Source organism: Camelus ferus, chromosome 9, assembly GCF_009834535.1.
Source record: "Camelus ferus isolate YT-003-E chromosome 9, BCGSAC_Cfer_1.0, whole genome shotgun sequence".
Classification (NCBI taxonomy): Eukaryota; Metazoa; Chordata; class Mammalia; order Artiodactyla; family Camelidae; genus Camelus; species Camelus ferus.
Window position 1 is genome coordinate 13,772,463 of NC_045704.1, and position 23,431 is coordinate 13,795,893.

At 56.2% G+C, this 23,431-nt stretch overlaps 2 protein-coding genes across 5 annotated transcripts; one reads left to right on the forward strand and one right to left on the reverse strand.

Annotated features, from left to right (window-relative positions):
- The first annotated feature begins 5,428 nt into the window (after positions 1–5,428).
- KDELR1 (KDEL endoplasmic reticulum protein retention receptor 1) lies at positions 5,429–11,911 on the forward strand. Its single transcript, XM_006180896.3, has 5 exons — positions 5,429–5,747; positions 6,417–6,517; positions 6,691–6,849; positions 9,594–9,846; positions 11,125–11,911. The coding sequence occupies exons 1-5, from the start codon at positions 5,657–5,659 to the stop codon at positions 11,157–11,159; spliced, it is 639 nt and encodes a 212-aa protein (XP_006180958.1). The 5' UTR covers positions 5,429–5,656; the 3' UTR covers positions 11,160–11,911.
- Positions 11,912–14,290: 2,379 nt separating this feature from the next.
- On the reverse strand, positions 14,291–23,336 carry SYNGR4 (synaptogyrin 4). 4 transcript variants are annotated; one of them, XM_032488169.1, is made up of 6 exons: positions 23,314–23,336; positions 22,140–22,341; positions 16,431–16,668; positions 15,891–15,953; positions 15,095–15,234; positions 14,291–14,790 (listed from the first exon to the last, which is right to left on the reverse strand). In XM_032488169.1, the coding sequence occupies exons 2-6, from the start codon at positions 22,230–22,232 to the stop codon at positions 14,557–14,559; spliced, it is 768 nt and encodes a 255-aa protein (XP_032344060.1). In that variant the 5' UTR covers positions 22,233–22,341; positions 23,314–23,336; the 3' UTR covers positions 14,291–14,556. The 4 variants fall into 4 exon arrangements, with proteins under 4 accessions (XP_032344060.1, XP_032344059.1, XP_032344058.1 ...); XM_032488168.1 differs by having other exon boundaries at positions 22,140–22,338; positions 23,314–23,327; XM_032488167.1 differs by lacking the exon at positions 23,314–23,336 and adding an exon at positions 23,131–23,257.
- Positions 23,337–23,431: the final 95 nt, after the last annotated feature.

The following is a 23,431-nucleotide window of genomic DNA, read 5'->3' on the forward strand; positions in this document are numbered from 1 at the left end:
AGGCAGAATTCGAGATGGAGGGAGGAGGCGGGCAGAGCAGACAGAAAACACAGTAAGACAGAAATAGCGAGGCAAGGCAAAGATCAAGACCCCCACCAGAGAGGTACCCAGCACAGACATGAAAGGAAGGCCGGGAAGGCGAGTGGCAGGAGGGATCAAAAATAAAAGGAAGAAAAAGTGAGGGGGAACAAAAAAGAGAAAGGGAAAAGGGGTCAGGTGTGTGGGGGGAGAGAAACAGAGAGAAAAAGAAATTAGTGGGGCATCCCACAGAGAGAAAAATTTCCCCATGATCTTACCCCTGAACTTGACCACAACCCCTAACCCCTTTTTGGCCCCTTACTCCTGTCTCCGTCCTGTTGTCAATGAGAGCTACAGAGTCACAACCCATGCTGGGCTATGGGGTTGGGGGGCACAGCTGTGGAGAGCTGGGGTGGGGGCGGTGAGGGGGTCCCTGGCTTCCAGCCCAGAGCAATTTAGTAAATTAGAGGCAATACAGCGTCTCTTCTTGTGTCCCCTGTTGAATACTAGCTGCCTGGGGTGGTCGGGCTGGGAGCCCAGACTCCTGGCTCCTGGGTCTGAGGGAGAGGAGGGCACCGGAGGCCTGGACTCCTGGTTCTGAGAGAGAGATTATAGCCTGCAGAAGGGGCTTCTTGAAGGGGTGAGGGTCCAGACAGGGCAGGGTTCACTCTTGACTGTCAATCAGGCTCCTGTCTGGTTGCCATGGTAGCACAGGCCTCCATCCACCCCACAGACAGCCAGGGTAGGGGAAAGGCCCACACCCCCTCCCCTGCCTTGTGGCCTTGCCCCCTACACCCCCTAGGCTTCCCAGGGACCCTGGGCCACTATCTCCCCAGGGGTGGGGGTGGGGGCTCCTAGCATGCCCAAATCCTGGCTCCCCCTCGCCCCTCCTCTCCTCTGCCCTTCCCCAAGCAGCTGGCTCAATCAGTGCTCAGAATAGCCCCCCTCTGCCCCAAAATAACCCACAGCTGTGGCCTGGTGCCCCCCCTCCCCAGGATAACACTCATTCTCCTCTCCCATCCCTATGGCTGATCACCCCTCAGCCCCTCCCCTGCCTCTCTCAGACCAACCCCTGCCCAGCCTCTGGCCTTGGGGACCCCAAGGTCCTGCTCCCTGCTGGAACCCAGAAGAGCAGCTCCAGCCCCACCCTTCTCAGGAAGCTGGACACCCAGTTTTCTCCCATGAGGGATTTGGGAGGCCAGTCTCCCACCCCTCCAGGGACAGAGAAGCGACATCCCCAGCCCCTAGGGGACTGGCGTTCCAGCCCCCAAAATCTACACCTTCAGGATCACATCATCCAGGCCTCCAATCTCCACCTCCCTATGAGTCTCACTCTCCCCACTTCCATGCCCACGGGACCAAAGAGTCCAGACCCCCATCCCCTGCCTTGTCAGGGACTCAGGAGACTGAGCCCCCAGCCCCCTCCTCCCTCAGACACAGAAGCCCTACCCTCCAACTTCTCCCATAGATTCGGAGTCCTGCTCTCCGGCCCCCTCCCTCTCGAGGACCCAGCAGTCCGGGTGCTCAGTTCCGTCCTTTTCCAGGACCCAGGAGTCCCAGCTTCTCCTGCCCCAGACTCAGGGATCCAGGTGCCCAGCCTCCTCTATGGCCAGGACCCAGGAATCCAAGCCCATAGCCCTCTCCTCTCTTAAGGACCCCTTTTTGTCTCAAGCCCCATCTGTCCCAGCATCCTGGACACCCTGCCAGCTTCCAGCCTCCCCGAGTCACCCCACTCAGGTCCTGTGCACAGTACAGCCTGTCCCCCAGCTGAGGAGGGTGCCAGAGATTCCTGGGGTGTCCCTGTCTCCATCACTCCCCCTAGTCCATCACAGAAGAGGCCACTTTGATCAACAGCCCACCCCCCTCCTCGCGTCGTGCTGCAGACGGAGTCCTGTTGACCACCCCCCGCAACCCCGTTCTCTCCCCACCCTAATCCTGATGCTTGGAAGAGACTGGAAGGGGATTCCAGAACCTTGAGGAAGGGATGGTAGCTTAAGGCAAGGGGTGCCAGGGCCTGGATGCTCTCAAGGTCCTTGGCCAGGGTATTAATAGCTGACTTGCAGTTGAGGAGGGAGGGGAGATGGAGAGGAGAGAGGGAGGAGGACCAGCTGAGGGGGGAGACTGATGCAGGCAGAGGGGTGCAGAGGGAAGGTGAGATGGAGAGATGGGGTTATAGAGAGAGATGGGGTGTCAGGTGTATGTGGCTGGGGAGAGGGATCAAAGTGTCAGAAATGGGGGGTTAGGAGGTCTGAGGTATAGAGACCTCAAAAAAAGGGCTGAGGGGCAGAGAACCCCCAAGAGGTAAGTCAGCTGGGGGCGGGTAAAGACCCCTGTTCACCATTCAATCCCCCCTTTTCCCTGAGGCCCCTGGCCAACTTTCTCTGTCCTAGATCTGGGGGTGCACGTTCCCACCCCCACCCCTGCATTCCCTACCCCAGCCTTACCTTTTCATGACCCTGATCTGGGGGGGGATGACAGGGTGGCCAGGAAAGGAACCGGAGTCCAGCGACCCGAAGATTCGGCGGAGGGCTCAGGGAGCCGCCGGGGGTGCCAGGCCCTGGGGCGGCGGCGGCAGAGGCGGCGGCGGCGGCGGTGGCGGCGGGGACCTCCTGCCTGTCCCTGGCTCCGGCTCTCCCTCCTCTTCTTCGGTCTGTCCTGCCCTGTCTGTCCCCCAAGGTTGCTGCCACCCTGGCTAGGCGAGGACGCTGCTACACATGTTGCGCTGGAAGTTGGGCCCCGGACATTGCGGAGGCTGTCGGGGTGTCCTCTCGCCGCCCCGACCCCGTGGGGATCCCCCCTCCGCCCACCCGGGGTGCCCCCCTCTGCCGCTTCAGCCCCGGCTCCTCCCCCCCGTCCATGTGTCCGGTCCCGCCTCTCCCTGGCTCATTCGCAATCCCCCCCCCCTTTGTGCCCTCAGCTCCCCACCTCCCCGCGCTTGTGTCTGTCTGTCTGTCTGGGTCACCTCTGAAGCCGGTGGCTGGTGTGTGTGTGCGTGTGAGCGGCGGGAGACTGCCTGGCTGGGGAACAAGACTGCTTGCCCCTTCCTCCCTTCGCCACCTCCAGACCCCCCTGCGCCCCCACTCTCAAACACAGGCAGAAACACACATACACACATGCACACACGCACCGCCTCACTTCCCTGGGATTCCCCCTCAACACCCCCGGAGCTTGAGGAGGGACACACACACACACACACAGAAGGGGTCCAATGGTGGTGGGGGGGCTGCCACTGCTGTCAGGGGCTGTCCGTACAGACAGGAGGACACAGGCAGCCGTGGACGCCAGACGCCCGGCCGGACGCAGGCAGGAGGCACAGAGCCCAGGTATACAGCATCCATCCGGGTTTGGGGGGCTGAAGGGGAGGAAACTGGGGGACCCGAGACATCTAGGCAGGCGGCTCAGAGTCGAGACAGACAGACAGACCCCTCCCTCCCTCCCTCAGCCGCCGCAGCCCTTACAGACACACCCCCCCTCCACCAGCCCAGCCCTAGACACCCAGGCACACACAGATCCTCACCGGGCAGATGGCAGACGCTCGAGAGACCCCTGGGGGCCGGGCAGACCCACCCAGGCCGACACCCCCGAGCTGGGCACCGGTGGCTGAGGGAGGCTGCGGGCGGAGGGTGGTGGCGGCGGCCACGGCTTGGAGGAGCCGGAGCGGGAGGGACTCGCACACTCGCTCTGTTCTCGCACACACACACACTCACTCGGGATGCGATTAACATTCAGTCCCCGTCCGCCCCTGCCGGGAGACCCACAGCCCCCCTTCTTGGCCTCCCTGGGGACCCCTCCTCCTGCCAGGGCTGGGGAGGGGGCCGCCCCCTACCCCCGGCTCCCAGCCGCTGCCTTCCTCTCGGAGCAAGAGAGTAAGGGGCTGCAAATAAAAAAGGGAGGATGGGGCGAGAGGCAGGCAGGGACTCAGAACCCAGCATTAAAACACTGACTTTGGACCTGGACCCCAGGGCCCACGGGCTGCTGCCCTCTGCCCACTCCCCACTTTGAGGCTCCTGAAGCAGGAGGCCATTCCCAGACTTCAGTCTCCACCATGCCAGGACCCATCTTTTGGCTTCTGTTGCCTGGGAAAGCCAGGTCTGCAAACTAGATCTCCATCATGAAGCCAGGAGTCCAGGCTCCGAGCCCCCTCCTCTCTTAGACCCAGAAATTCAAGTCCTCAGCTCGCTTCTCCTTCAGAACCCAGGAGTTCAAGCCCCCAGACCCCTTCTTGCTCAGACCTCAGACTTGGGTACCTGGCCCCCTCCTCCCCCAGACCTAGGAGTCCTAGCCTCTTGCTCCCTTCTCCATTGGTACACAGTAATCCAGGCCCCCTCCTCCAGGCCTGAGTCCCTGTTAGGCATTCAGACAAACTGACCCCCTGGCACAAACCACACTCAGAGGCCCACAAGTCCAAGACTCATGGGTGTCACCCTCAGACACCCAGTCCATCCAGCACTTGGAGGAGGTCAATACCTCTGTACCGCTGTACCCCTTATTTTATTGAGAGACCCTGATGTCCATCACCAATGGGTACTCAAACATCCAAGAGGAAAGCAGTGTGTGCCCCCTCCTAGACACAGCCTGGTCCCTGGAGGGTCCCTCAAGGCCAGCTGCCTGGCTCCTGCCCTTCCTGCTAGAGGCTAGGCCCTGCACTTCTATAAAGTGCTGGGGTGGAGTGTGGCGCAGGGCAGAGAGAGAGAGAGGGAGAGAGAGAGGGAGAGAGGGAGAGAGAAGGAGAGAGAGAGAGAGAGAGAGAGAGCGCATGCACCTGTGAGGAGGTTGTTCTGGACTGGGGACTGGAGCCAGGGCTGTGGACTACTGACTCCAGAGTCTGGGAGAGCAGGAGTGAAAGTGTCATTTCTGAAAAGGAAGAGTCTGGGGGCCTGAATTCGTGGGTCCCAGAGAGAGGAATGGATTGTGCATCTAGATTCACGGATCTAGGATGCTTGAGACGCAAGATCGTTGGATGGGACCCTAAGTCCCAAGGAAGGGAGCCATACTTTTGGGTCTGAGGGAGGAGGGAGTGGGGCCTGGACTCCTAAGTCCTGGAGGATGAAGGTGCTGGGGCCCAGACTCCTGGGTCTGAGGGAGGGGCTTTCTTGCCTTTTGGGTGGATTGGAGCTGGAGGCCCCTGAAAGACCAGCCCCTGGGTCCCTGTTTAGGATTTTTAAAGCTCAGAGACCGGCCTTCTGAGTCTCTGTCAAGGGCAGAGACTGGGCGGCTGGGTTGCAGCCTTTACAGAGGCACAGACTGCTTGGAGGGACAGGTGCCGGATTCGGGAGTTTCAGATCCCAGCGACCCCACAAGTTCCTAGGAGGCAGCCTTGGCGGGTATATTCGGCGCCAACTCTGAGAAGTGGGTGGTAGGGGGCGCCCGAGAGCCGGGACTCCGCCCTCGGGGGCGGAGCCTCCCTACAGGACCCCTCCCCCTCCCGCCCTCCTCCCTCTTCCTATCTCCAGCTCGGCCACCGGCTCCGGCCTCGGCGCCCCCCTCCCAGAGCCCCCTCCCCAGAGCGGAGCCCACCCGAGGGCGCCTCTCCCGCCCCACCTCCCAGCCCAGCCGCCCGGCCAGAACAGCAGCCCCGGGAGGCAGCCCCACGCCAGCCTCCCTCCCTCCCGCCCAGCCCTGCCAGTTCCCCCCAACCATGAATCTCTTCCGATTCCTGGGAGACCTCTCCCACCTCCTAGCCATCATCTTGCTTCTGCTTAAAATCTGGAAGTCCCGCTCGTGTGCCGGTGAGACGCCCACCGGGGCCGGAGAAGAGGGGAGAGTGCAGGGGACATCCTAGGACTCGGGGAAGGGTTTGGAGGCACTAGGGGAACGGGTCCCTCCCAGCCGCTGCTTACTGGGGATCCCCTTTTCCAGATCTGGGGTCACCAGGGGGTCAGCTCATTTCCCCGACCAGGGATGCATACAGTTTGGTGGGGGTGGGTCCAGGAACTCAATTCAGCCTCCTCTGGCCCCTATCTGGGTGGCCTTGGGGTTCCTGGGGCTGGGAACAGAGAGCTGTGGCAGTCAGGGAGGTGGCTGGGAGTTGGTGACGTGGACTGTGGCCGCCAGAAAGGGAGCGGGAGATCGGCAGCCTGTTCTGGAGGGCTGAGGTCAAGTGGGGTCCTCGCGAGGCCCCGCCTTGGGTCCGGACTGTGGGAGGACCCTGAGGGGGCCGGGGGTGGCTGTGAGGCCTAGCCTGGGACAGAGCCTCGGGCTGGAGTAGCTTCAGGGCCGGGCTGCCCCCTGGCTGTAGACCGTGGGAAAGGGCCCGGCCCAGGCGGGCGGCCCAGGAGGCCTCGAGGGACAGCTGCACTCCAGAGCCGTTCCCAGGCTCTTCCCAGGCCCCGGGCCTTGGTTTACTGCCCATGCAGCCCACCTCCAGCCTCCCTCCACCCCATCTCTCTGGACCACAGGGATTTCGGGAAAGAGCCAGGTCCTGTTTGCTGTGGTGTTCACTGCCCGCTACCTGGACCTCTTCACCAACTACATCTCACTCTACAACACGTGCATGAAGGTAAAGGCTCTAGCACACCGGCTGGGTCCTCCTGAGCCAGGAGTCAGGTGCAGGTGCAAGGGAGGAGGGGCTGGGGCCGGGGGTCCTGGGTCTGAGGGTCCGGACTCCTGCATTAAGCCTACTGGGGCCCCGAGATTCCAGCTGAAGCGCCCTCTCCATCCTCCCCGTTGTAGGTGGTCTACATAGCCTGCTCTTTCACCACAGTCTGGATGATTTACAGCAAGTTCAAAGCCACTTACGATGGGAACCACGACACGTTCCGGGTGGAGTTCCTTGTTGTTCCCACGGCCATCCTGGCGTTCTTGGTCAACCATGACTTTACTCCTCTAGAGGTAGGCTACCTGGCAGGGTCCCTGTTGTTGTTGGACAGGCTGTGGGAGAATGGCTATTGACAGTGGACCCACTCAAAGTCTTCCCTCTATAGAGTTGGCTGAGACTTCCTTATTTTAGGACAGAAAGTTCCAAACATGGGCTCTGGAGTCAGGTGATGTTCATGTACCAGCAGCAGCACTCACTACATGCAGGACGCTGCTCTGAGCATGTCATGTACGTTAATGTATTGCCTTTCAGAGCAGCCCCATTGTACCGACGAGGAAACTGAGGCTTAAGGAGTCAAAGTGGCACATCCAAGGTCATCAGCCTAATGAAGAGGTCAGGAATTTGAAACAGGGGCTCTGGGGGACCAGGCCAGTTGGATTTTGATCCCAGATCTGCTACTTTCTATTAGCATGACTTTGGGCATGGGGCTTGATTTCTGTGTACCTCAGTTTCTCTAAGTGTAAAGTTGAGATCAGGTCATTGTGAGGATTTACTGAGATTAGACAGTATTGCCTAGTGGCTAAATTAAATATCAAGACTCCAGAACCTGAGGGCCGGGATTCGAAGCCTGCTTAGCAGCTGTGGGACTTTGGGCGAGTCATGTAATTTCTTTGTGCCTCAGTTTCCTCATCTGTAAAATGGGGATAATCAATGCCTACTTCATAGGTTCTAATGAGGGGTTAATATTGGTAAAGCACAGTATCTGGAGGTAGGTAGGAGGTGCTGTCAGCGTTTGTTAGTGACTGCAGCGTTGAGGACCACGTGGATACTTTAACCCCTAAACATTGGCTGTAGTGGTTTTTAACTGCATGGCCTTTTGGTGTGCCCTACAGAGACTCCTGGGAGGAATTTTGAGAGAGCTTGTGCTAAGTCTGCAATTTCCTCACCCCTGGGGCTTGGCAGGAGTCAAACTCAGAGTGGTCTTTCCTCCCCCAGGACCACTCCTGCCCTCTAAGAAGCTGGCCCTGAGTGGCCAGACATGCTGATGTTTTCAACAGAAGCCACAGTTCAGGTGTTTTCCTGGGAGACCTCATTTGACAGCTGTGGCTACAGATTCCAAATAGATGTCTAAAAACACCCAACAGGCCAGACAGATCTGACTGAGGATGACTTTGGCCCATGGGTCCCAGAAATATCAGAGGGAGGCTGCCCTATGCTGTGGTGGGAACTTCAGGCCTGGCTTCAGGGCCTGGACTTTGCAAACTTGTCATCATCACCACCACCTTGGGCAGAGCACGCATCTGAGGCGGGCCCATTTTGCAGATGGGGGAAACTGAGGCTGGTGGGAAGGCAGTCGGGCTTACTCCAGGTGGAGGAGGCCAGGCTAAAACCTAGGCCTCTTGACTCCAGCTTTTGTGATTCCCTCCTTCAGAGGGGGGAGGTCACTTGTGCAAAGTATTGGCACCAACTCTGTGTCCGGCTCCATGCTGGCCATTCCAAATCCGTCATCATCCTGTGGGACCCCTTGGCCACCTGGGGAAGCAGACCTCCTCCTCCCTGTTTCTTGGAGGACTAAGGTGAGGCTCAGAGGGGAGACCTCACAGGATTTGAACCCAAGTCCACCTGCTTTCAACCCTATGCTATTAATTGCTACATGCTAAAAAGGTATTTTTTTCATTATAGAAGGAAACGAAATTTAAAAATTCAGATGTCACGAATAAATAAAGGAAAATGCCATAGACCTTCTATTTCCTCTTATGTCATGATTCTAGTCTAAAGCTAACAATCAAGTGGGTACTCATCAATTTAGTGGGTATATTTCCAGAGAGCCTCAACTAACCTGACCTAAGAGCCTCATTGGTGGATTCTGAAGGATTATGGGAGCCAACTCGGAAGGCCAGCTTCCCAGGGAGGAATCTGTTTCTACCTACATCTTGGCTGTGTGGCCTTGGATGAGTTCCTGATCCTGTGGGCCTCAGTCTCCTCATCTGTATGAGGGGGGGTAACAGTAGGACGTCCTTGTAGGGTGAAGGCAGAAGCCAGTTAATACCCGTTAGAGCGGTGCCTTGGATGTAGTGAATGCTGTATACACGTGAGTTCTTATGAATACGTCCTGATGTTCCCCACGCCCCTCCCACAAACCTAAACGCCCCAGGAGGAAGTACACCTGCCAGCTGGCCTCATTCTCTGAGGGGAGGTTTCGGTGGGTCTGTAGACCACAAGCCGTCCCAGGTGGGACTTTCAGGGAGCTGAGGACTGAAAAAGGACAGACAGATGTCTGCAGTTGCTGCCGCTTCTCCTTCCTCTGATGCCCTGTCCTGCTCACGAATTTGAATGTCGCCCCTACCAGGGCAGAAAAAAATCATCCCCATTTTAGAGATAAGGAAACAGAGGCTCCAAGAATCTGGGTCTCCTGCCCAAGGTCTCATAGAGGGAAGTCTCAGAGTCAAGGTCCACTGTTGGGAGAGGCGTAATTGCAGAGGGCTCATGAACGCGGGCTCTGAAGCCTTAGTTCAAATCCCAGCTCAGCTGCTAACTAGCCACGTAGCCCTGGGCAAGTCTCTTACCCTCTCGGGGCCTCAGTTTCCTCCTCTGTAGAAGAGGATGCTAATAATAAGGGGTCATTGTGAGGATTAAATGAGAGAACACGCATGAGACGGGTAGAGCAGTTCTGCAGGCAGTGAGTGCCCAGTGGGCATCGCTGAACCTGTTCTCTCATCAACATCACTGCACCTGTAACCACGATGCCCGCCGTCCTCCCCTTCCCTTCTGCCCTCATTCCCCTCCTGCCTCATCCCACTCTCTGACCTCCCTGCAGATCCTCTGGACCTTCTCCATCTACCTGGAGTCAGTGGCCATCCTGCCACAGCTGTTCATGGTGAGCAAGACGGGCGAGGCGGAGACCATCACCAGCCACTACTTGTTTGCGCTGGGCGTCTACCGCACGCTCTATCTCTTCAACTGGATCTGGCGCTACCACTTTGAGGGCTTCTTCGACCTCATCGCCATCGTGGCAGGCCTGGTCCAGACGGTCCTCTACTGCGATTTCTTCTACCTCTACATCACCAAAGGTAGCCAGCTGGGGCGCCAACTGGAAGGGAGCCCACTCCTTCTCCAGTTCCCACCCTCCTGGGGGCCCCAGGCTCCAACTCACCAGCCCTGTACCACTCGAGGGAGGGCTTCCTCTCCCAGTTTCTGGGGACCTGGGCCCTCTGAGGAATTCAGACCTCCAGCCCTTGCCTCCCTAAGGACCAAGAAGTCACTCTTCTCGGCCCCCATGTGGCAGGGGCTGCCTTCTTGTGAACAGTGCTGTCTCCCTTTACAGAGACCAGGCGTCCCTGTCCCCAGCTCTGGGCGTTTGGTGGAGGAAGAGACAGGACAAAGAAGGGGCAGGGGTGGCTTCTGACTTTTCCTTTCTTGGGATTTGTCATAAACCCTTTTCCTGCCCTGAGGTTCCAGATCCATAGTGTTTCCATCACACCCGTAACAAAGCCAGAATTCCCATCTCCCCAGCCCCAGCGGTGCTCAGAGAAGGGAGGACACTGTCTCTGCTGACTGATCTCTGTCTTCATCCTCAGGGAGTCAGGCCTCCAACATTCATTCATTCATTCATTCATTCAACCAACACATTTATTGAGCACTTTCTGTGTCCCTGGCCAGGGCTGGGCTCTGGGGATACAACCGTAGGGAAAAAGATGGCTGAGGCCCTCCCCTCCATTCGTATTCTAGTTGGGGGAGATGGTGAAATGAACAAGTAAAAAGAGACGATTGCAAATAGTGAGAAGGGCAGTGACCGAAGGAAATCAGGGATGTTAGTGAACAATTGTGGAGGGTGAGGGGGTGACTTTCCTTGGAAGGGTGTGGTCGGGGGAGGCCTCCTACAAGAGATGGTTAAAGCAAAGACTTGCAATCAGGAGTCAGTGTGAAGGGAGGAGAGGACAGGAGGATAGAGGCCTAGAGGCTGCCACGGCTGCTCAGGATTAAGGCTGGGAGGGCAGGAGAGGGTGGTCTCACCTGACCAGCCTGGCTAGACCCTCTGACCCCAGCGTCCTTCGAGATCCAAGGCCTCCAGCCCTCAGAGTCCTTCCAGGATGGAAGAGGGGCAGCCAGCCTTAGAAGAAATGGGGCCTCCTCTGGGGTTCTGTGGCTCAGCCCCTAGGCTGGAGCAGGGTCCCTCGCCCCACCCCTCAGAGTTCAGGCTGATGCCCCCAGTTGACAGGTGGAGCCCTCGGGCTGACCCTCTTGCATCTCTGCCCAGCCCAGCATCCAAGCCCCTGCTGTGGGTGTGGGAGGTCGGCCCCTCTGCAGGGGCCCCATGGTGATGCCCGCCCCCCTCTCTCTCCTGACAGTCCTGAAGGGGAAGAAGCTGAGTTTGCCAGCCTAGCCCTGGTCCTCGCCATCCCTCTCCTCGGTGGCAGCGGCGGCGAGAGGCAGAGGAAGGCCACGGAAAACGAAGCGCCTTCCCAGCCAGGGGTGATTTTTTAAAGAACCAACCTCTCCCCGCTCCCCAGCCCCCTCCTGCCGAGTTTCAGGGGGCGGTGGAGGACCCAAGTCTTGGGGAACTCAGGACCTGGGCTGTTTGTAGTTTTTTGCCTTTTAGAAAAGAAGAAAAAAAACCACAAATCTTTCCACTATGTAGTTTTTGATTCTGATGACTCCTTTCTCTTCTACTCTCTGGCCCCGATTTTTATAAACTGTTTTCGAGTGTCCCGTGGGGCCGGACAAGGCTGGAGATCTTTTCCCTCCCGCGAGTTCCCTGGCTCCCTTCCAGATCCTACCCCGCCAGCTCCACTGGTTGCCAAACACTAAATTGGCAGACACCTACCTGCCGGACCTCCCACCGTGGCACAACACTCTGTGTCCCCCAAACTTCTGCATTGGGGAGGGGGAGGTGGGGAGGGGAGGTCTCCCCTGATTTTTCATAATAATTTTTTCCCAGAGTTTGGGTTTTGGGGTCTTGTCCTCGGTTTTTGTTTTTTTTTTTGGTTTTTTTTTTGGCAATTTAGGTGGACGTGGGCAGGGGGCTGGCCCGAGGGTCACCACAGCTCTGCCGCCACGTTTTTGTACAGAATTGATGGTTGATTCTTTGTTCTCTTGAAATAAACAGAGGAAAATGATGCCTCTCTTTTGCTACTCCTTGCTCTCTCTCTGGTGTTTGTGGGGTCCCCCCACCCGCCACCCCAGCCCCTCTCTCTGCCTCTGCTCTATCCCACGCATCATCTACAGGAGACCCGGGCCTGGGAGGAGCAGGAAGATAAGAAACGGGGGCTCCCCAAGACTCTGAGCTGCACCCCGACTCCTCAGGACTCCACTGGGGAAGAGGTTTTGGAGAAATTTAAAAAAATCCAGAGATTCTTCTTATCTTAGCACAAAACTGCCCTGACAATTCTCTGTAATCTCAGGGTTGTGGAGGACCTTCTAGAACCTGTGATTTGAAAGTCATCCGGGGGCATCCGCCGTCCCCCATCATTTTGCATTTTGTTGAGCTCCTTTAAGTTTTCTTTAAAAAAAAGGAATTGGTTGCCAGCCTTTAAAAACCAGATTTTCACATTCAAACCAGGGTTTCTGGCTTCTTTTGAAAAAAAAAAAAAAAATCCATCAATCTGACAATGCCGGGTCCTCGTTTCTGGGTGGCAGCAGATGGCTGGAGTGAATAGCTGGGATGCGAGCTTTGCACCCCTCCCCACCACAGTTCCCCAAAGTCCCCAGGACTTGGCTGAAGTGTTGTTACCATCGATTATGGGCTGACGCTGTCGGGTTTTGTTTCTGTTTTGTGGAGGTCAAAGGAAAGTCAGACCTTTTCCGTTTCCCTCCAGTTTGGCTTCACACCTGGCCTGTTTCCTTCACTCGTGTTACTTGCCTGGCCCTTGTAAGCTTTTGGAGTTTTGCCCCCTGATCTAGACAGATCCCCTAGATGTCTGCCTAGACCTTCCTTAACCGCCTCCAGCTGTCCTGTAGGACGGCTCTGGGAGCTTCAGGAGGCGGGTAGCTGGCATTTTGAGAGCATTTTGGAAACACAAGGCAATGTATGTTGCAGGAGGGGAGCTCATGGGACCCTCACAGCGCCCTCACTGCGGAGGAGGAGAGAGGCTTAGTGGGGCGAGTGGCAGAGTTGGGGTTCGCACCTGCCCGGTTTTCCTGCTGCCAGAGCCCATGTGTTCAGCCACTGCTATGGGGTTTTTCAACTGTCCTTCCTTCTTTCCCTTCTTCCCTCCTTCCTTCCTCCCTTTCTCTCCTTTCTTTTCTCTTTCTGTTTAGAGGAATTTGCCCAGAAGCCTGATATGGAAAATGCTGGAACTAGGCTGCTTGGGTTGATTTAGGGTTGGAAGGGCACCTCTCTGAACGCAACCTGCAAACTATCAATCTAAATCTGGTCCAAGTCTCTGGTTTGACTGCCAGCCCAACTCAGGCCCAGAGAAATTAAGTGACCTGTCCCAGGTGATCCAGCTGGTGACAGAGTGAGGACCAGAGCTCCGAGTCCTCCCGTTTCCCAGCCCGGAACACTGCCCACTCCACTGCACCGTGGCTGTTCTCTCCAGATGCGCATGGGGACCACATCCTGTTTATTTCTGCACCCTCAGCACTGAGCATGGGGTCTGCCACACAGGAAACCAAAAAAGGGACCACGGAGCCCATATTTGACTCTCCATGGCACATACCCCTTTGTCCAGTTTGTGAATGATTGCTTCTCAGGTTCCCCCATGGCCCTTGGGCGGGTGTGTTTTGTTCGGCCCATGTAACATTCAGCTTTTTTTTTTTTTTGGTATTCACTGTCAACCAATCCACATCAAAAGAAACAGATTTCCGGTTGTTCTAGAAAAAGCAGAAGGTTCTAGAGCTGCAGTGTCCAATATGGTAGCCTTTAGCTACGTGACCATCAGCGCTTGAAATGTGGCGAGCCCAAACTGAGGCGTCACCTTGTAAAAGATGGGGAAGGATTTAAAAAACTGAGTGTGCGAGAATGTAGGATACCTGGCTCGTGGTTTTTATACTGATGACATGATGAAATGATACTATTTGGGGTATATTGGGTAAAATGAAATAAACATTCATTTGACTTGTTTTGTTCTACTTTTGTTCATGGGGGAGGTGGATAAGTTAAAGTCAGCCCCCTGCGGCTCACGCTCGATTTCTATTGGACAGCGCTGCTCTAGACACCCCGGGCCTGTGGTGCTGGATGCTGGTGGCCCCTTTAGTTTTGGGGTTCTGGAATACAATTCCTTCCTTTTCCCCAAGACTGTCTTTCAGATATTTGAAGACAAGGATCTCCCCTCATCTCGGTCACGGACTTGCCGTTCCCTGTTCCTTAAACGACTCCTCACACAGCATGGTTTTGAGTTGGGTCCCTTGTCCCTGGGGTGAGTTTAAGGGCGTGGGGCCCTGGCTCAGCGACAGGGCGGGTCCCAGTGTCAGCCCTCTCTGCGGGCAGTAGCATCTTCTCTCTGAACTTGAGCATCCTCAGCTGTAAAGGGGGCCACCTCGTGCCTCCCTCCCGTGGCCAGTGCAAGGAGAAAAGGGCTCACGGTGTAATAGGCCCAAAAGTGTTTCCTTCCTGCCACTGGCTCTCATCTGCCACTGTCAAGGGGCTGCCCGGGTGGAGAATCCGGGGGGCAGTAGGGAAATGGGACACGCTGCAGACACCCCTGAGAAGACCCTATTGGATTTCCCCCTATCCCCGGCCACTAGAGGGACCAGAGAGGAACAGACAGGAGGACAGAGGGCTGTTTTCAGAAACCCTTCTGGAGGGAGGATTATCTCTTTACTGATGTGGGTGAGGCTGTCTAGTTGTCGGGCATCATAGCGAGGCGGGGGGCCTTCGGAGTGGTCAGATAGGGGGGCAGGGCAGAGTTGGCATAGCTCAGGCCGTGGGGGCCCGTGGGGGGCGTGCTGACCGGGCTGGCAGCCGACGGTGGGGAGAGGGAGGTCAGCACCACGCTTCCCTCATCCAGGGAGCGCTTGTAGGGGACTAGAGCGTCATTCTGGAGGTCCTGGAGGGCCAGGTAGGCCTGGAAAACCTGTGGGCAGAGGAGGGTGAGCTGAAGGCTGGCTCAGGCAGGGCGAGGGAGGAGAGGGACTGGGGCTGGAGGCTGGCCTGGTGGGGAGGACGGCTGTGTCCACAGCTCACTGGATGAGGGCACCAGCATGTCACCTAAAGCTGGGCTGTGTCTGCTCAGAGGAAGGGGCGCCTTCTTCCTGGTTTGCCCAAAGTCACAGAAGGGGCTGGCGGAGGCCTAGGGAGCTGGGTGAGAGCGGGAACATTCCAGCCCTCTTACCCCCTTGCCCTGCAGAGGGTGCCTGGGGAGCAGGGCTCATCCTCACCCAGACGAGAACGGAGAAGAAAGTGAAGGTGATGGCGGCCTTGGCGCTGCTGCTCCCCAAGAGGAATTGTCTGGGCTGCGAATGCTGCCACTGGTTGGCCAGGAAGCAGAATCCCACAAACCAGATGCCTGCCCAGAGGACTAGGGGGGTTGCAGGAGAGAAGAGAGGCGGTGGGGAGGGGTGGAGAGAGAGCACGCTCAGGGGGTGTGGTTGAAGTGTGGAAAGGGGGACTTGGGGGTGGTGGGTGGGGCCTGGGGTCTCACTGAGGCCTCTCCCCACCAGCCCTCTCTAAAGCACCCTGGCGTGGAGCAGCGCTGTCCATGACAGAGGTCACCAGCCACTTGAGGCTTTTCACATTTCAATCAATTAACATTTTCAATCAATTAAAATAGAATTTAAAAAAACTCAGCTCCTTGGTGGCACTGGCCACTCTGCAGGTGCTCAGTAGCCCCACGCGGCTGGTGGCTCCCTCACTGGGGACATTCCCACTGTCACAGAAAGTTCTCTTGGACAGCACTGGACTCAGTGATCTTTAGGGGCCCTCCCAGCCTGGAGACGCAGGAACTGGGCAGGTGTGGAAGAGGAGAGAAAGGAGCCTGGGGCCTGAGGGAAAGGGATGTGCATTAATTTGGCACTTACTATGTGCTGGGCTCTAGCTAAGGTGCTTGGCCTTGGTTAGGAGGCCAGGCTGGGCTCGGAAGCCTGGATCTGGGCTTCGCAGCTGTGTGCCCAATTCCCTACCCTCCTCAAGCCTCAGTTTGCTCCTCTGTAAAATGGGGATCTGAATAGGACTTACCTCCTCGGGTGGTTCTCAGAAAGAAATGAGATGGGGCACATGGAGCCCTCGACTCTGCCTGCCCTGTGGGATGTGCCTGGTAAATGTCAACATTACTACAGTCCCTTCTCTCCTTTCATCCTCAGAAAAGCCCTGGAAGTGGGGGTTTTCATCCCAGCTTCTGTGAGGAGGAGACCCATTCCAGCTCACTGAGCAAGGAGGCGCCTGAGGCGAGATTTCAAACTCGGGTCTGTACCCTTCCTCCAGCCACTGGTGGATTTTCAAGAAATTTTGTGAAGAAGGGAGGTGACTGGGAGGAAAAAGCTATGCAGAAGAGCGGCTTCTAGAATTAGCCTGGGGGTCAGAAGAGGTGACCGTGACACTGAGTGTAAGGGGTAGGCAGTAATTCCCCAGGGAGGACACAGTGTGGAGGACAGTCAGAGGCCAGCTGGGTGGTCGAGGGCAGTGTCATGGGGCCCTGGGGAGCCGGGGGGAGGGGTGCTGGGAGCTGGAGTCGGGCAGCTGTGGGTGGGCCCTGCCCGGGAGCGGGGTGAGGCTCACTAGCCAGGATGAAGTCCAGGAGCTGGAAGGCCGTCTTGAAGCGGGTGTTGGCGATGCAGCTCTCATGGGCGTCCAGGGCGAGGAAGGCCAGGCAGCTGAGGAAGGCCAGGAGGCCGGCCCCCACAGCGAAGCTGCAGGCTGTGTTGTTGCTGTTGAGGACGCAGTGGAGCTGCGAAGACTCGGTTTTGTTCTGGTAGCCGTCGGTCAGTAGGGAGGAGAAGACGATGAGAGAGAAGACCTGTGGGTGTGGGAGCGGGGTTCCCAGGGGCGGGAGCAGAGCTCAGCATCTCCCGGAACCCACTCCTCCCCCCAGGCTCCCCATCACTGGGCCAGCCAGGCTGTACACCCACTGGGTGGTTTTGGCCCCTCCCTCCCTGTCACATCCTCAGAGCCTCCAAGCTCCATCCCTTCTGTCACCCCTCCACTCAGGCCTCGTCCTCTCCCCTGGGCGCTTGCCCCAGCCTCCTCCCTGGCCTCGCTGCCTCCAAGTCTTGCCCTTTCAGCCTGTGTCCCCTACATGGCCCCAGAGGTGTCTTTCCGCACCCCGCCCCTCCTGGCTCAACAGCTCCCCATCCCATGGCTCCCAGGACCCATCAGGACAGAGTCCCAGCCCCTCATCTCTCCCCAGTCACTCTCCCCTTCTGCCATCCCACACGGGGACACGCTACCAAACCGAAGTACCAACATGAAGTGCTTAGCACAGTGCCCAGGACCTAGGAAGACAGGGCAATATGGATTTGCTCTCCTATTGATTCTCTCTGCCTCCAAGCTCTTCCCTCTGCCTACAACTTCCTCCTCCTCCCTCAGGCTTAGCTCATTTCTCTCCATTAAAAATACCTTTTTTTGGATCACTATGCTGTACACCAGAAACTAACACAACATTGTAAATCAACTATACTTCAATTAAAAAAATTTGTGTGTGTGTGTGCAATATTCCAAAGACACAGAAAAGAAGCTGGGAAGGGATAAACTGAGAGTTTGAAATTTGCACCTCTTGGGGAGTGATGGGAGTGTTAGATATCTCGATTGTGGTGGTGGTTTCATAGGTGTAGACGTCTATCAAAATTCGTCCAATTATACATCTGAAATATGTGTAGTCTACTGTACAGAAATTATACCACAATAAAATTTTTAAAAAGGCACAGAAAAGTGCAGAGAGGACTGTGACAAACATTCAGTCCCTAACAAATATTAATCTTGTTTCAAGATTTTTTTTTTTAAAGCAAATACAGCCTCACTGAGACGGTACCGACCCCCGAATCCGCCACGCTGCGCACAGCACACCAGAGCACGCTGTCCCCGCCTACCCTTGTCTTTTACCCGGTTTATTTATTAAACTACTGATGTACTTGCCCCACGTGCCCTAGCCCATGTCATCCTTACACCACCCTAGGAGGTGGGCACTATGAACAGCCCTGTTTTTTTAGGTAGTGGAACTGAGGCACAGAGAGTATGAGCAACTGCCCAAAGTTAGTCAGCAAGTAAGGGGCAGGGCCTGGATCTGAACCCAAGCTGCCTGGCTCTTGAGTCCGCCTTAAGCCCTGGCTGTATATACGGCCTCTGGCTGGACCCGACGCCTTGAGGGCAGTGGTCCCTATCACTGTGATTCAGAGACAATCTGAGGCCCAATTATTGGTTTCAGACAGTCACAATGAAGTGTGGCAAAGGCCACCCCGGATGTGGAAGGAACCCCTGTGTGTACATTGTGAGGGATGGGAACTGGTCCAGGAAGTCTTCCTGGATGAGGCAGTGCCTGTAAGGAACATGGCAGGATGAAGAAGGCTACAAGACTGGATGCTGTCTAGGGGTCAGTAGGGAGCCACGGAAGGGCTGTGAGCAGGGCAGGGGCAGCTCTGGGTGTTTGAAGACCCCTCTGGGGCCATGTAGAGATGGACCAGAGTGGGTAAGACTGCAGGCTGGGGAGGAGATTGGGGCCTGCAGTCGGGGAGAGTCCTGGTTTGAGCAGGCACCAAAGTCAGGGGGAAGAATTTAGGAGGAAGTTAAGGTGAGCTCTGAACTGGACCTTAAAGAATGAGAGGTTTTCCAGGCATATGGGAGTAAGGGCATTCCAGGCAGCGCGAACCATGTGTACAAAAAACTAGTTGCCTCAGAGTGAAGCTCCTTCAGGGGCTGGAGAGAAATCCCATCTGAGGGAGCTGGTGGGAGGTGAGGCTGGAAACTTGGGTGGGAGCCAGACCCTCGGAGGCTTTGGACACCAGACCAAGGAGCCTGGACTTGGGAGCCATGGAAAGTTAAAGTCCTAATTGGGGCTTTACTTTATGAGTGGAAGGGTTCTGAGCACAGGATGACCTGGTTCAGACCCGGGAGTTAGAGACAATCTCCTGAGCTACGATGGATGGGAGGGCCATGACAGCTCAGAGAGGAGATTGGTGGGAGGGTCCGGAAAGAAACGCTGAGGCTGGAGCTCTGGGGAATCTGGTGACATTTAGGACGTAAAATTGGACTTGGTAATTGATTGGATGCGGTGGCGTTGGGGACCGGAGGGAGGGAGTAGGCAAGGGAAAGGGAATTCATCAGAAGTTGAACTCCTCCTGGACAGGGTCCAGCTGGGACCCTTCTCTCCATGCCTGGCCCCCAGCACCAGAATGGACCTCAGCACACGCGTTGAAAGAGTGAATGACTTTGGCTCTCCTGTTTTGCTCTGGCCCTGCCCTTCGGAAGGGGGAACGTGGGAGGCAAAGGACTGACCCCTAAACTCGGCCTCTGTTCATCTTCAACTCTCCTTTGCCTTAATTGCTTTCTCTGAACAAAAATAACCGAGAAAAGACAGGGGAAGGGGGAGGGTGTAGCTTGGTGGTAGAGCGTGTGCTTAGCATGCATGAGGTCCTGGGTTCAATCCCCAGTACCGCCATTAAAATAAAACAAACATATAAATAAAATAAACCTAATTACCTTCCCCACCAAAAAAACCAAAAAACAAAAAACAAACCCACACCAAATTAATAATAATAATCACTAGTCCCCCTTTTTGTCCGGCACCATAATATTAAGTGAGGGTGTTTACATCCATCCCCTATTAGGGGCTGAGGAGCTGAGTCTGTGGAAGGGGAGCATCTTGCCCTGCTGGTCAGAGGCAGAGCCAGGTCAAGGACGGGAAGGCCCATTGATCATTTCTGAGCCTGTATTCGTGACGGGCGCTGCCTCCCTGAAGCCTCAGGCCAACCCGGTGTGAGACAGGTTACTAATTCATTGTTGTTTCACAGGTGATAAATCGAAGACATTATGGTGCCGTGGAAAGAGCCAGACGCTTCTGACTCCACCAGCTGTGTGGCCTTGGGCAGATAGATCGCTCCCCTCCTGGAGACTCAGTTTCCCAGTCTGCCTCTGTGGGGAAGGGGGGGTGCCTGGCCTTGAGATTCATCCTCACATCTGGCCCAGAGAGGGGAGGTGTCCTCTAAAGGTCAGTCAGCGGTGGAGGCAGGGAGCGGGGATTGGAATCCAGCCCTCCTGCCTTCCAGGCCCATGGGCCGGCTGTCCACTGACCCCGAGAACCTTGGGTGGCAGCGCCAGCCCAGGGCACCCTGGAGATGCAAGGAGCGGGAACTCATCTGGGCTGAGGGGACCTCTCGCCCTCTGAAGCCTGAGTCCAACCTCCTTCCACACCCTTCCCATCCTGTCCCCAGGGAGGGAGCAAAGATTCATCAGTTAAGGCACCAGCTGGCAGGCGGCCGTGAGAAGGACAAGAGCACCAGCTGCCCAGAGACTCCCTACCGAGGAGCCGGGCCAGGGGGGCTGGAGGAGAGGGCTGGCGGGCGGGAGAATGGAGGCAGCAGGCAAAGTCCGTGACTGGAACGTCTGGCCCGGTTGGCGGCCCTCCCCCAACCCTTCCTGACTCCAGTCCACACCAGCTGGGCCTCCTCCTCCCTGGCCACCCGCCCTTCTTTCTGAAGCATCAGAAGTATCTTTTGACTGGCTCGCTGGCTGGCTGATGTCCTTGGACAAGTCCCTCAACCTCTGTGAGCCTCAGTTTCCCCTTTAGGTCCAACGAGTGTGATAACACCCACATCACAGCGTCGTGGTAAGGAGCGGAAGAGCCGGCCCCAGGGAGGGACTTGGAATTGGGATGTGGAATTCCTAAGTCCCCTCTTCCCCTGGATGAGACGACAGTGGACGCAAGTCCCCACCACCCTTTGCCCCCCACACCCCTCTCTCTCCTCCATTCCAGGTCATGGTTTGTCCCAATAATAATTGCTATTTGAGAAAAGATTACGACTGGTCAGGCCCACGCTCATCAGTTTAGGGGCATTAATTTGTATGATGTTCACAACAGTCTTTCTTGGTGAGCAGGAAGGACTAGACACAGGAGGGTAGAGAGGTTCAGAGAAATCAAGTCACTTGCTCAAGGTCACACAGACCTTGGGTGACCTGGGAAGTTATCAAATAAGACAGGGCTCTTGTGGAGGGTGGATAGCTCAGTGGTAGAGCACGTGCTTAGCATGCTTGAGGTCCTGGGTTCAATCCCTAGTACCTCCATTAAAAAAAATTATATAAATAAGCCTAATTACCCACCACCAAAAAATCTAAAACAAAAAAAACGGGGCACTTTTGAGAATGAAAAGTGGTGCTGCTGATAATAACACCAGGAGTGACCCAGGCAAGAAGTGGAGAATGTTGCTCTACATGGACAGCATGGGGCTAGACTAAGATGCTCAGCTGGGCCTGATCCATCCTGGATTAGGACCCTAGGTTCAGTCCAGGGTACCCCTCCTATGCCCCAGACTCTGATCACATCTCATCTTCTCCCTGGGCCTCAGTTCCCAACTCTGTCAAGGGAGGGCAAGGGAGCCAGCACAGCATAAAGCCCAGAGTCACCACTCTAACCCCTCATGTACTGAGGTCCAGAGAGGGGCAGTCATTGGCTTGGTCACACAGCAAAGTCTGGGGTTGAATGAGGATTTGACCCCAGGCATCTTGACTCTTTGGGAATGTGGTAATGATGAAATGAATGCAGGTGTAGGCCTCGCTTGGCACAGTGGCCGACACAGTGCCCACCCAGTGCCCACCCAGGCCCTGATATCTTAGGTCTGTGTTACATATTTTCTTCCTACCTCTGTGTATCTCTTTATTCCCAGAGCTCCCAGCCCCTGCTCCTCTCTGGGTCCATTGTCTGAGAGGTGGAAAATGAATGGGCTCTGGCATCTCACAGACCCCAGTTTGAATCCCTGCTTCGCCTCTTACTCTGTGACCTTAGTCAATGCTGTCCAATGGAACTTTCCACCTTGATGGAAATGTTGTAGATCCTTACCGTCCAGTGTGAGAGCCACCAGCCACAGTGGTTGTTGGGTACCTGAAATGTGGCCACTGTGACTGAGGCACAGAATGTTTTATTTTAATTGGTTTAAATTAGTATAGCCACTATGTGGCCTGTGGCTACCCCACTGGCCAGCATAGCCTTTTAAAAAATTATTTAACTTTCTCTGATCCTCAGTTTTCTTATCTCAAAACTGGGGCTCACAGCACCCACTCTGAAGGGTCATTTCTTCCCAAGAGAGTTGATAAGTGCTTAGAATAGCGCAGGGCTTATGATTAGATGTTCAGTAAAAATTGCCTTCAGTTACAAGCTCCCTTTTGCCTTGTTCTCCCCATCGGACCCCTTTTATACCCCCACTCCCTCTGCACTGGGTCTGAGAGGTGAGAACTCCTGTTTCCGGTCACCCACGGGGCAGCCGGGCCACAGGAGGGCCTCACCCCTGCGAAGATCCGAGTGATCGTCTTTAGCCTCTTGAGAAACTGCACAGCTTCACTGTCGGCCAGGTCCTGGAGGCTTTCTGGGATGTGCATGGCAGCTGCTCTGCTTCCCCGATCCCCGGAGGCCGGGGCAGGGATGCTGGGTGCTGCCTGCTGGGCACCGCCGTCCGGAGGCTCCAGGCCCAATCTGGGGGCTCGGCTGCTGCAAGATAAGAGGGAAAGGGATGATGGTTAGAGTCCAAGGGATGGGGTAAAGGGGCTGCCAGGGGTCCTAGGAGTAGGGGACATGGGATGGGGGTTCTGGGGGGGTCCCAGGAATTGGGTTATGTCAGGGGGAGGGGTCTGCCAGGGTCCTTAGGAGCCGGTGCATGGGGTGAAGGGGCTGCTGGGGGTCCTAGAGATGGGGCACAGAGTAAAAGGATGGCTGATGGTCCCATGATGCTTGGGGTGCAGGGTGAGGGTCTTCTGAGAATTCTAGAAGTAAGGGTGCAGGGTGAGGGGGCTGCTGGGGGGTCCCAGGAGTCAGGAATGCAGGCTGTGGGGTGAGGGGGCCAGAGCCTGAGAGGTGGAGGTGCAGGGCGAGGGGATTCCAGGCCAGGGAGAAGGGGTAGGATGTTGGGGTGATTTCCTTGACCCAAGAGCCAGAGGTCCCATTTTAAGGACAGTGTTAGAGGAATTTTCGAGGGACCAGGGGTGCTGGAAAGGAGATTAGAAACACTAGGAGGTCTGAATCAGGGGATCCCTTTCAGGTTTTGGGGTGACAGCACCCACAATGGAGACACCAGGCATCTCCAGGTAGATTTTAGGCTGTCCTTGTGATTTGGGGTGATTTCCTTAAGAATCAGGGCCCCCGCTTAGAAATTCAGCTCCATCTTCATCAAAGTACATTTCCTCAAGTGGCAGGTCTGGACCTCAGATGTGTGGGAAACATGGGCTCCGAGCTGAGCTGTCGCCTCAGAATGAGGAGGCCGTGCCCCTGGCACTAAGTTACCTTCAGAGGAATGGAGTCTTCCCTTTAAGGACGTGGAATGGGGGTGGTGGGGCTCGAGGGCGGTGAGGCTTGGGGATTATGCTGCCTGACAAAGAGTCACCCCTACTGTGGAGGCCCGGTCCGCGTCACCTGGAGGCCTACTCTTCCTTCCGCCCACCCTCCCTGCTTGGTCCCTGACGCTACCTCAGCCTTCTTTTGGTTCCTCTTTTTCCCGCCTTTTCCTTCCTCCACAGATGATTGGCTGCGCCAAAGCCCCGCCCATTTATTTCCCCGCCTACTTGGGAGGGGACACGAGCCAGGG